We start from the raw sequence: 12,934 nt of genomic DNA, 5'->3' as shown, positions 1-12,934 counted from the left end.
GACTTCCTCACGCCAGGCCAACACTCTACCACTGAGCCAACGGGCCAGGGCCCCATGTCTTTTTCATCCCCTCATTCCTGATGATGAAATAGCTTTTAAATTATATTGGGGAAAATGGTAAGCACTTGGTAAATATTTTTTCTTAAAACCTTGATGGAGAATCCATAGGGTATAACTTAAATATTACTTACTGACTTGAGAAGAGTGTACATAGCTACTAAAAGTATTCTTATTTACTCCTAGAAAATAATTAACTCACTAAGAGGCCATAGCTAAATAATTTGATTAGGCAGACATTTATTTCATTAGAATGTAAGCTTCACAGGGTAAAAATTGTGTCTATTGGGTCCACTTAGATATCCTTAACTCTTAGTCTGTGCTGGGCATCTGGTAGACATTCAATAAATACTTACTGAGTGAACAAATGAATCAATTTTCAAGAGCCTTTAGTCACTCTCAAATCTTTAGTCACTTAGGTGTTTACTAAGATAAAGCTTTGCTTGAAATTTCTGATTTTTCAAGTCCTGAATAAAAGTAATAAATGAAAAACAAACATATTTTTTTACATTAAATTTATCTCAGAGGAGGTAAACATACCATATATCTCATCATAGAAATGCAAAGATATTTACAGATCAAGATTTTTTTTTTTTTTTTTTTTTTTTTTTTTTTTTTACAGAGGCAGAGATAGACAGGGACAGACAGACAGGAACAGAGAGAGATGAGAAGCATCAATCATCAGTTTCTCGTTGCGCATTGCGACTTCTTAGTTGTTCATTGATTGCTTTCTCACATGTGCCTTGACCGTGGGCCTTCAGCAGACCGAGTAACCCCTTGCTGGAGCCAGCGATCTTGGGTCCAAGCTGGCGAGCTCTTTGCTCAAGCCAGATGAGCCCGCGCGCGACCTCGGAGTCTCGAACCTGGGTACTTCCGCATCCCAGTCCGACGCTCTATCCACTGCGCCACCGCCTGGTCAGGCCAGATCAAGATTTTTTAAAAAGCCACCTTTGATTTTTTATTTTATTTTTAGAAGATAAAAGTCAGAAGGATCAGACATCTTTTCCTTATGGCATCCTGTTCTAATTGTCCTCAGTTGTCCTCTAATTTTGTATCAGTGTCTTCAGTTATAAATCAGGGGGAATAGTAGTCATTTATTCAATAAATGTCCAGGTACTATTCTTTGTGGTAGGAATACATCAGTGAAAAGGAAGTTGAAAATGTCTTCCCTTGTGGAGTAGCAGAAAAGACAGACAATAGAAAATAAACACTATAAGTAAGTAATTATATTTATTAGAAGTTGGTATGCTATGGGAATAAAGAAAAAGTAGAGCATGGTAAAAAGGATCAAGATATTGGGAGACACGTATTTTCTGCCTTCTGATATTTTCTTAAGACAAATTTCAAACGTATAGATAAGTTAAAAGAATGGTCCAGTGAACACCCATATGCCCACAACCTAGATTCTATAATTGTTAACTCATTGCTATATTTTCTTTTTTACATCTATCCATTCATTCATCTATCAATCTATCTTATTTTCAAAGCATTTAAATGCAAGAACATTAATGTACCCCTGAAACTTCAGTGTGCATATTATTATTTACAGTATTTGTTTTCATGTGAAATTTACTTGCATTGAAATACATCTTAAGTGTACTCATCTATAAATTTTGAAAAATATAAACTCAACTTAAACTCATCAAAATATACAATATTTTTATTTTATCAATTGAGAGATTTTCATTTTCAATGTCTTTTGCACAGCCATATAAATTTTAGAATCAGCTTGTCAGCTTCTACCAAAAAATCTCAGAGTGTTATGATAGAAATTACATTGAATCTACAGATCAGTTTGGAAGAATTGACATCCAACAATGTTTTATAGTTTTTATTATAGAGGCTTTTTTGTTTGTTTGTTTGTTTTGGTAAATCTTTAGGATATTGTACATAAACAACTGTGCCATCAGGACTAGAAAGTTTTACTTCTTCCATTTTGATCTTTACGGCTCCTTTTTTCCCCTTATTTTTTTCATACCACCTAGGATTTCCAACAAAACGTTGACTAGTAATAGTGGGAGTGGACACCCCCGCCTATTTCCAATCTTGGGGGAAAGGTTCAGTATTTCATTATTAATATAATAATATAATGTGACCTGTAAATTTTTGTAAATACCTAACATATTGAGGACGTCAAGCTTTGCTTTTCTCTTAGTGAGCCACAGCTGCCATCTGTGTAGTTCTCTTGACCTTAGATTGGCTTCTTGAAGTTTGCCCCCATGCGTGTTGTCCAGGGGTTGTCAATCAAAATTTTGGAAAGAATTTGGGAACACAATATGAGTCTCCTCTCTGTGGCTCTCTTTTTTCTTGGATATATTTTTTAAATTTCCAAATGCTATAGTTGCCCAAAATTTGTCCTTTGATTCTTTATGTAAATAAGACTGCAGATTTCTATCCAAACTCCAACTGTTCTGTGTCTCGGAAAGCCTCCAAAATGGGAAATTCTTTCAGTGACATTCCCTTCAGATATCCACTCTCCTCCAGATCTCTACTTTTAGTGACTCTCCAGGGTTTCCAGATACGTAGTTGTTGTGTTTTTTTTTGGGGGGGGGGGCTCGTCCGGGATTGTAGTTGTTTTTTATATATAATTTTTCTACTGTTTGCAGTTGCTTTTTTGTGAGAAGCTTGGTCCAGGGGTTGAAATAGTCCTTACAAGGAATGTGGAATTTAAGCAAAGACTTGAGAAGGATTTAGCCAAAGTGATTTTTTTTTTTGGAAGAGTCTTCCAACAAACAGAAGAGAGATAGCCAAGGTTGGATGATATGTTGGAGGAATGGTAAGATGAGCAGAGTTTTGAGAAAAATGGTGTGTTCAGACATGCATTTCAAAAATAAAAGCCCTGCTATTTTGTGAACAGATTGTATGGAGTGAAGATATAATTAAATAACTAATGTGATCCACTAACTAAACAAATGGTCTAAGGGCTTTTTATAGTAGTTACTATGGAAGAGCAGAGGGGAAAAAAGTATCACTTCAATTTTTGATGATCAAACAGGTAGCAAAAGGTCAATGAATTGAAAAATAAATTGAGTGTGAAAGAACAGGGAGGAAGGCATTAGGGATGGAAAAATAATCATGATCAATAGCACAGAAATGTAAAAATCAATGGTGAGAGCATGGATATGGGACACAGCTTGGTGTGACTAGAGCTTCAAATCTGTGATGATAACTGGAAAAGGGATGAAACACTTGAAGGGAGAAAACGGGAAAAGATATAATCAAACTGAAGAATATAGTATTTACTATGTTAATGAGCTTGCACTTACCAACAGGCATTTGGGAGGTGCAAAAAGGTACTTTTTTTTTTTTTTTTTTTTTGCATTTTTCCAAAGCTGGAAACGGGGAGGCAGTCAGACAGACTCCCGCATGCGCCCGACCGGGATCCACCCAGCATGCCCACCAGGGGTGATGCTCTGCCCCTCTGGAGTGTCGCTCTGTTGCATCCAGAGCCATCCTAGCGCCTGAGGCAGAGGCCACAGAGCCATCCTCAGTGCCCGGGCCATCTTTGCTCCAATGGAGCCTCGGCTGCGGGAGAGGAAGAGAGAGAGACAGAAAGGAAGAAGAGGGGGAGGGGTAGAGAAGCAGATGGGCGCTTCTCCTGTGTGCCCTGGCCGGGAATCGAACCCGGGACTTCTGCACGCCAGGCCGATGCTCTACCACTGAGCCAACCGGCCAGGGAAAAGGTACTTTTTAATAAGACAAAAATCTTTGGGTGGAAAATAAACCAGTAATTTGTTTTGGTCCTTTTTTATTTCTTTTTCTTGTCCATGGCAATTAAATATATTATAAATATATCACATAAATATATATTGAAGGCTATAGTTCTACAGTGTGTCCCTCAAGACATTCGCTGAGCTGCTCTATTGCAGTGTTTTGGATTTAATTTGATGACTTATTTTTCTGGTGTAATTTAATGACTTCTTCTGATATTAAATAGAAGGGGACAACACACACTTACAAAATGAATATTGACAGTTTTCCCATTTATTTGAGTGGGATATTAAGTGGTTAGCTGTTTGCTGGCAAATTATGAATTGTTGTGGGAAAAAAATTGATGCTATTGAGTCTCCATGATTGTTTCATCTTTGCAAATCTTTGGGGACTTTCAGTAGCAGTCAGTCGAAAGCACGAAATGAATTTATTTCTCTTACTCATAAAACAAAAGGTGGTATTACTTATAAAATGTTTGGTACATGTGTTTAGACACATATTAGTCAATCAAGGAACAGTATTATATTTGGAGGCCTAGAAGAAACACTATATTATATTCATTGGGATATTTTAGAATTGTCAAATGTGTTGATTAGAAGGGATGGAGGTGAAACTTCTCTAATTTTAAATTTTGAGTGGTATTTAAGATGCTTAATATTTTGGATTTTTATATAATACAGAAGAAAAACTGGTCTTGGGGCAAAAAGATGTGGATTTGAGTTCTGGGTCCTCCTCTTAGTAGTTGTTTGAGATTAACTTGAGTCTCAAACTTTTTGAACTTCACCTTTAAAATAAAGATAATATCTTTTCTGTCTTAGTCCTCATTTGCTATGAAGATCAAAGGGAAAACTGATGTGATGGTAGCATGAACATTGTAAAGCACTATTTAAATGTAAGGTATACTAATTCACATTGTTGTCGTATACTGATGTTTCATAATAAAAGGTACATTTCTCTAGCCCTGACTTGCTAATAGCATTTGGTAAGAGCATTTGGTTAGCCTCAGTTGGTTAGAGCATTGTTCTGATAGGCCAAGTTGTGGGTCTGATTCCTGGTCAGGGCACATATAAGAATCAACCAAATGAGTGCATAAATAAGTGGAACAACAGATTGATGTCTCTCTCTTTCGACCTTCCTTGATTTCTCTAAAATAAAAAAAAAAATTTTAAAGTACATCTCTCTGGGCTGAGGATGTAGGTGAGATTTAATCCCCTATTGAATTAACATAGAGATACATAAAAATGATGTACAAATTGGTTTCCTTGATTTTTATGATGTAAACATTTTTAACCTACTCCTATAAGCTCTTATCCTTTTAGATTAAATAACCAGTACATGAAAAATCAGTTTTCATGTGTTTTCTACCTGAAACCTTTTATATGGCCACACATCTGTCTTTGAAACAACTATTATCTAATTAACTGAAGGCAAAGTTGTTCTAAGTGGTAATCTGAGTTTAAGGTTAAGAGGCACGTAAGAGGACAGGTCTGTAATTACCATTGTCTAGTGCTTCCCGCCAAATTTTCAGATGCTTATATTTCTTCTTTACTATTTCAGCTATTGTGTGAAATGAATTATTTATTACAACTTAGTGTTATTTTTAATGAATGAAACAGTACAGACCAGTTGAGAAAATTCAGTGTAAGGAGAAGGCTCTCAAAATCTACAAAAGAGCCTTTGTTAAGTTCTTTCAGTCAATGGCTAGTTCATACATTACATTAGTGAGTTTTTAATTTAGAGATTATCCAATTTAAGTCCTGGCTCAATAATGAGGATTTCAAATATAGTGGTTTCTTTTTTTTTATTTACAAAGCTTTTGATTTTGTTTTAAAAATATATCAATGGCTTGAACCTTCTGCATGAGTGGTAAGTGTTGAAAAAATGAATTATCAACATTATCACCATGACCATAATCATCATCCAGACTGAAAAAAGGAGAACTTTTTTGTCCTCAAATAGTAAATTAAAAATGTAATTTTTATAAAGTTTTTCTAGAATCTATATAATTATCTTCTAACTTCAGAGAAAACAGATGGAGTCTTTACTCTTCTAGAACATTATAGAATAAAAAGAATTCTTTTTTTATTGATTTAAGAGAGAAAGAGAAATATTGATTTGTTCCACTTATTTATGCATTCATTGGTTATTCTTGTATGTGCCTTGACTGGGTGGCCAAACCCACAACCCTGATGTAGAGGGATGATGTTCTAACCAAATGAACTACCTGGCCAGGGCTTAGAATGAACAGAATTCTTGAAAGTGAAAAACTATTCCTTAGAGATACATTGCAAACACCCTATTTCTATTTTCTATTCATATACAAATAACTACTTATATATATGTAAAGGACTTTAGTAGTCTAATGATGACAAATTCGATCTATTTAAAATAAGGTGGCAGTAGTGTCACTTTTACAACACCAAATATCTAAGGTGCAAGGCATGGATCTTTTGAAACAATTTAAACTTGGTCTTCAGTGTTTTTAAAAATTATGTCAGAGTGTAGTGGACAAAGAAATTTTGTGTAGCAAATGTATGTTTATTTTAATATATTAGGCATATAGGTTAATTGTTGGATTTAGGGTGAGCTAAGCTACTATGCGTAGAGTAGTAGTAAGAGCCTATTTTATATTTCTATACTTACTACTTTTCAAATGGGATGATTGGTGTCTCATATCTCATTTGATTAATTCACTAGTTGAGTTACATTCTTTTTCTTTCACATAGAAAACCAGAATGATATTTTGGATTTCAATGTACTAGTGCTTTAGGGAAATGATGTGTGCGTGTATGTGTGTGTGTGTGTGTGTATGTGTGTCTATGTAATATTTGCTTTTTTTGTTATGTCATTTGGGATGAAAGTAGTTACTAATGATGTTATGACTATTTTTAACACAAAGTCCTTTTAACCTGTATGCTAGAAATATTTAATGAAAGCCTATTTGTGGAAATGTGTAGTAAAAACATAGACTTTAATATACAAACTTACTGAGGCAAAGACTTATCACCAGAGTGTTCCCAGATCTCATTAGTAGCATTTTATTTTACAGACTTTTCCTTTCAGTGGGCTAGCCACTTCTGGTCCTCTGCTTGACTCTTCTCTTATAGCAGTGAAATGCAGCCAGAAAGCACGTTGTTTTATAATTTTGATGTCAAGAAAAAGAATTGAATAATGATTTTACACCTATACTGGGGCTAAGTCATAAGTGATCTGGCTGTAGGTCCTCACTACAGACTTCCAAATGAAAAACAATTGTAAAATTAAAACAAGTTTATTTACTTTTCAGACCATGTGGATGAGCGAACAGTATGCAATGGAATTGTCCCCGAAAAAGATGTGGATGGATTTCATATTATTAATATTGGAAGACTGTGCCTTGATCAGCATTCTCTCATACCTGCCACTGCCAGTGCTGTTTGGGAAATAATCAAAAGGACAGGTTGGTAACTTGTGGCCCACAGGATGGGGGTGCTAAGTGCCAAACCGAGCATTTGTGCACTGCCTCATGGAACTGTCTCAGTCACATTGAGAAAAAAAAAAATCATAAGCCCTAAAGCTTCAATCTGTCGAAAGAAATAAAGTTATATATGTCAAGAAATAAACCAAAATAAAACAAACTGGGGTATAAGTAACTGCTCTTGAATTTTGTAGGGAGTGAATTTTCTAATAGTAGGTTTGCCTTCCTACTTTTAAACTAAAAACAATGTATTTTGATGTACCTTTTCTAAAATGTACTATATTTTTCATTAACTTTAACAACAGAATGTGCTGAACATATTTGAATCATCTCTAATGTCCTAGGTTTTCATTACAAACATTTACTCTTGAAATGTGCTCTAAATATTATATGTAAAGCTCTCGCAGGTGTGTAGAGATGTTTGCTTCTACACTAATAGACCCTATAGTGCCTTTTGCATTGATGGTGCTCCTGTCTCCACCATTGTGACTTCCATTTCTAACAGCATCTTCTCCTGTCTAGTCTGCTGTTTTCTAATTGAAAGATAAAATGTCCAAGAGAAAGCAGATCATAGAATTTATACTCTTAGAATGTTAACATTTAGAATAAAAACCCTTCATTCTAACTTTTTTGTTTTTCGTATGAAGAAACTATGCACAAAAGAGGTAAAATGTGTTAAATTGGCAAGTTTTATCTTTCATAACTTTTTAAGTCCCTAAGTTTAGTGCTTCTCTCTTATGGAGTAAAGTGTGTGAGCTTTGTGGGAAATACTATTTTTCCCACTTCATTTTGTCCCAGTTGTGCTTGAAGTGTGATTGCCAATTAACTTGATATTGTTGTACTTTGCTGACTTTGTAATTAGCAGTTATTATATTTTAAGTCTTTGTATTTCCAACTTTTCATGTGAATCTCAATATTTAAAAATAATTTAATGCCAACTTGAAAATACTTGTGATTTTTTTATGAGAACATAATCGTAGAGGAAGTGACAAATCCCAGAGGTATAAAAGTAAATATTTATAAATAATGAATGTGGACACATTATAGACAAGTCACAGAATAATTCCAATTTAATTAGAAGTTTTTAAAGAAATGTTTCAGTTAGTTGTTCAAATGTTTACTTGCTTTTTGCTGTTGATTATTTAAATCAAACTCTATGTTTTAAGGAATTGAAACATTTGGAAAAAATGTGGTTGTGGTTGGAAGATCCAAGAATGTGGGGATGCCCATTGCCATGCTCTTACACACTGACGGAGACCATGAACGGCCGGGAGGTAGGTGCGGCCCTGGTGGGTCTATATACCTTTACAGTTTTCTTACTTATTTGTTTTTTAATTTTTATTTAGACAATTAATTTTAATGGGGTGACATTGGTCAACTAGAGTACATAGATTTAGAGAAAACATCTCCAGATCATTAGGACATTCGATTACATTGCATACCCATCACCCAAAATCAGATTGTCCTTAGTCACCTTTTATCAATATTTGGTTTTCTTTATGCCCCTCCCCCTCCCAATTTTTTTCTTAAAATCATCAAATCTAGAGGTGTGAAATTGTGACTTAGCATATTTGTAGGTTTATGCAAATGGAGATTTTCTTTATTCCTCATCTAATGACATGGGCACCTTGAAAGTAAATAAAGGAATTATTGGAAATATGTGGCTGCTTTGTTTCTATTTCCTCTTTGAGCTAAATAGACTTTCTTGAAATTATTAACAACATAGACATTAATAAAAGTGGGAAGCTAATAGGTACATAAAAATCATATGAGAGACATCTGCATGCTCACACACACACATAACACTAATATAGAGAGATATAGATTTCTTATTAACCTTGATGAATTTCAGTTTTCTGAACTCAAATTTTCCAATAACTGTTTTAGAATCTAAATTGATATAATGCATATGAAATATTTTTTTAAGCTACAAAGCCCTGTAAAAAAGCCCAATGATATAACATTACTTATCTAAAATGATAAATGATGGGACTTTTGAATACTGTTTTTCCTTCCTGGGCCTAAGGATTTAGATATTGCCACAAATCAAAATGTGTATGTGGGTCAAAGTAAATTAGTGCCTGATATTGACTCCAGGTAACTTTAAAAAGCCTTAGTTTTGAAAGGCCAGATCTGGTGGTATGAACACAGTTTTCATGGTAACCATCTACAAAGTTACATTTCTAGTTTTATTACTCACTTCTACCTTAATGTTTTAGAGCTTATCCTATCTATTTCTTAAGGTACATTAAAAATATTGAGTAATATTTGCCTTTATATAATAGTCTCTGTTAAGCAAGGTGAAACAACCAGAGAATTTTAGTAGGTAAACTATTTTGATTGGAAAATCCTAACCAAGAGCTAATAAGCAGTTTTTCTCATTTTCAACATTTCATTTGATCTCATCAAAACATAACAGTAACAAAGCTGCATGTCTTGTCCAGCACTTTCTCATAAACTTTCTTATTTATTCTCAATTCTGGCCTAAATCAATATTATTTGTATTTTGCATCTAAAGGAAATGACCTTGAGAGACTTCAGGCAGCTTCCCCAAGGCTGCACAGGGAGGCAGTAAATCAGAGCTGGGAGCTGAGTGCTGACCGTGTGGTTAGGAAGGGAAACTTGGGTCCGAACCTCTCTTGCCGAGCCCATTTCCCGGGAATGTCATTCAATCTGTGTAAGCTTCCACTTCCCTCGTCTGTGAAATGCATATAACAGTAGTATTTCCTTCACTGAATTATTGTGAAAATTAAATGATACAGTCAGTTAAGTAAGTTCGTGAGTACTTGTGAACTGTAGCTATTACTATTAACTCCATTATTATGCTCAGGTTAATAATCTGTGGCCGTACTAATCAGAAAGTTTAGAGTAATATGATCCAAGATTAATGATGTCTTTTTCACCTTCATTTGAGAGGTTATTTTTCTGATTTGTTTTATGTTTGTTTATTTTGGATTAAATCTAGTCTTTGTTGTAATAAATTACATAAATGTAGAATTTATAAAGCCTGTAAAGTATTTGGTTAGAAATATGCCATCGTAATACTCCAAATCATAATTTGTGGGATACTTTTTCTTATAGATATCAATAAATTGTATGCTAATTTCTTGATAAATTTTAATTTTGAATTATTTGTACCTAAGCCTAAGAAAATTAATTTATCTTTTATTCATGTAATTTTATATTAGACATTCCTATGTCAGAAAACATATGAACTTTATAAATATTTTATAGTTTTTGTTATAAAATATTATCACTTGATACATGCCAAAAATTGAATTAAAGTGGAATTAGTTATATAGTACTGGTTACTTACAAACCAGGTATTTACATTTATACTTATTATAGCAGTATCTAGGTGCTGTTATAATTACTGTATCTAAAAGGTAATAAATTATATTAAAAATGATGTTGGATAGTTTGTAACATGAGTGGTGTTTAATCTCATGCATATTTAATAGGAATGTGCTAACATATATGATTAATATAATGAATTGTTGAGAGCTACTTACTGAAGATTTGGAGTCATGTGGGAAAGTTAATATTTTGAATGTCCATGTCTGGTAGAGTAGTAATTATATGTAATAACTACATGTGCATTGTTAGCTAATAGAAATAATGATGGAGGCTTAACTTGGCCAATTCATATCCATAGAACTTGTTCTGATTACATTGACACTGTTAGGCACTCAACTCACGTTGTATTTCTTTACCAGAAGAGATTCAGAACCTTAATGATTCATTGTGTCTTAAAGCCAAAGATAATTGCACTAGGAAAAGAAATGTCATACTATAATTTAGCTTGATTAATATGTGTCTACTCCTGGCTAGTTTTTATTCTTAATTATTTAGGACATGGATCCATACTATTTTGTGGAAAAAAAAGCTTCTTTTTATTCTTCAAGGGCTTGAAATATTTCAAGGACTTAGAATGTGCTAAAATCTTGAGATAAGTGGGTGGTGCTGGTACTCAATGCAGCAGATATCACAGGGCGAACCCCTTCTACTGAGGACATATCCTCATAGAAGGCTTTGTAGAGGACATGGCATTAGAGCCACTATGGAGTGAGACAGTGAGAGAAGATTTTCTGTCCTCTAGAGCTTATAGACTTGATGATAATGGTGGACATGATATATAGGTATGTGTGATTTAAATGATAAATATTCAATGGCATGAAATAAAATTTGGCATCCTTATGCAAACATTCTAGTTGCTTAGGGAAGCCAGGGTTAACTGGGGAACATAAAGAGACTGACAGTAGGGAGTCTCTTGTCCTGAGCCCCACTGCTTACTGTCTGAGTCCCATGGGGACCACCCATAGATCATGGCGTACTCTTTTAACTTCTATGTAGATAAAAACCTACCCAGTTTACCTTTCTTTCAGAATGAAAAGGGAATACCATCTTCTTTTAGCACAATGTCTTTATTTTATTTAACTTGACCATAAGGGAGTGAGAGGAAAGTTCTGTAATTTCTCTAAAATGTTTTTTTTCCTTCAAGATAACAAAGTTCCATAATGATCAAAACATAATTCTGTCACCAAAGGAATACAGAATATGATTTTATTTCAGATTCTTTTAGAGAATTAGCAAGTTTCTTTCTGCATATTTTTTATATTTTAATGCAGGACATCTCATCTAAACAGATCCCTGTAAATCACTACAGGATGGTTTACATGTACCTCCGTTAACGAAAAGGTGTTTGTATCATTGCAGTGATGTTGATGCTGGGACTTTTTTTAAAGAGCATTTTAAAAAAGCCAGCAACCAGCTGACTTTGCTTGCAGTTCTGTGAACCCAGGGATGTTCTTGATTTCATTCAGGCAACATGCACTTGGTGCTTATTCTCACTGAAACACTGGGGCACGGTGAACAAAAAGACGTAGTCTGCATCCTCAGAGTTCATCTTTGGGCACTGTGTTTTTCAGAGCACTACTTCTGTATATCAGGTATTTTTGATTCGAGGGACATCCTATATAAATGGAAAATCACAAGATATTTTGCTAGTAGATTGCCTTTCCTTTGTGAAAATTGGTTCTAGATGTGAAAATGAACAGTTTTCCAGGCAAAGAGCATTATTCCCACTTATAAGTGGTGCCTTCAGGTAGTAATAACAGGAATGGATGTTTGAGGCAGTGTACTGTGATATGTGTGGTATATGTGATTAAGCTCAGCCCAGTGCCAGGTAGCGTCAGACATTCTAGGATTTCAAAGAGAAGAGCCAAATAGGAATGACTGGACATGCAAGAGTGATGAAAAGCGATCACTACTGAGACTCAACCTTGGCAGTGGAGTGGAGTGGGATATTTGCTGCCACTGAAGAATGAGTCATTGCCAAACTGGGGCAGGAAGGATGGATGACATTTGGTCTCTGCTCCTCCCATCCCGTGACCCCTAAGTTAAAAGTCCTCATGTTGAGATATTATGATATTATGTTTTGTGATGCTTCTATATTGATTAGATTTTACTGAATTGTGCTTGGAGTTGGCATAATGAAAAAAAGAACAAAAACCAAATTCTTGTTCTAGTTTCATTTTATCAGCTGCAGCTGCATAGCAAGAATGTTGTTTCATTTTCAGCATCTCCTAAATTCAGCCAGCTAGGACCTGAAAAACACTGTACTTAGAAAATATATATTCGCACAAAAAATAACTGGGACTATTACACTGTTGAAAGTAACATTAAACATTATTTAAAATGAAAATTTAA

General features: G+C 34.5%; 1 protein-coding gene across 2 annotated transcripts in view; it reads left to right on the top strand.

Annotated features, from left to right (window-relative positions):
• MTHFD2L (methylenetetrahydrofolate dehydrogenase (NADP+ dependent) 2 like) overlaps positions 1 to 12,934 on the top strand; it is a 114,773-nt gene that overhangs the window by 31,877 nt on the left and 69,962 nt on the right. For both annotated transcript variants that reach the window (XM_066281203.1, XM_066281202.1), the window contains exons 4-5: positions 7,055 to 7,207; positions 8,392 to 8,499. In XM_066281203.1, the coding sequence (XP_066137300.1) occupies positions 7,055 to 7,207; positions 8,392 to 8,499 (261 nt within the window). The remainder of the gene's footprint in view (positions 1 to 7,054; positions 7,208 to 8,391; positions 8,500 to 12,934) is intronic.

This window comes from Saccopteryx bilineata, chromosome 5, assembly GCF_036850765.1.
Source record: "Saccopteryx bilineata isolate mSacBil1 chromosome 5, mSacBil1_pri_phased_curated, whole genome shotgun sequence".
Taxonomy (NCBI): Eukaryota; Metazoa; Chordata; class Mammalia; order Chiroptera; family Emballonuridae; genus Saccopteryx; species Saccopteryx bilineata.
This window is presented reverse-complemented; position numbering and strand designations above follow the sequence as displayed.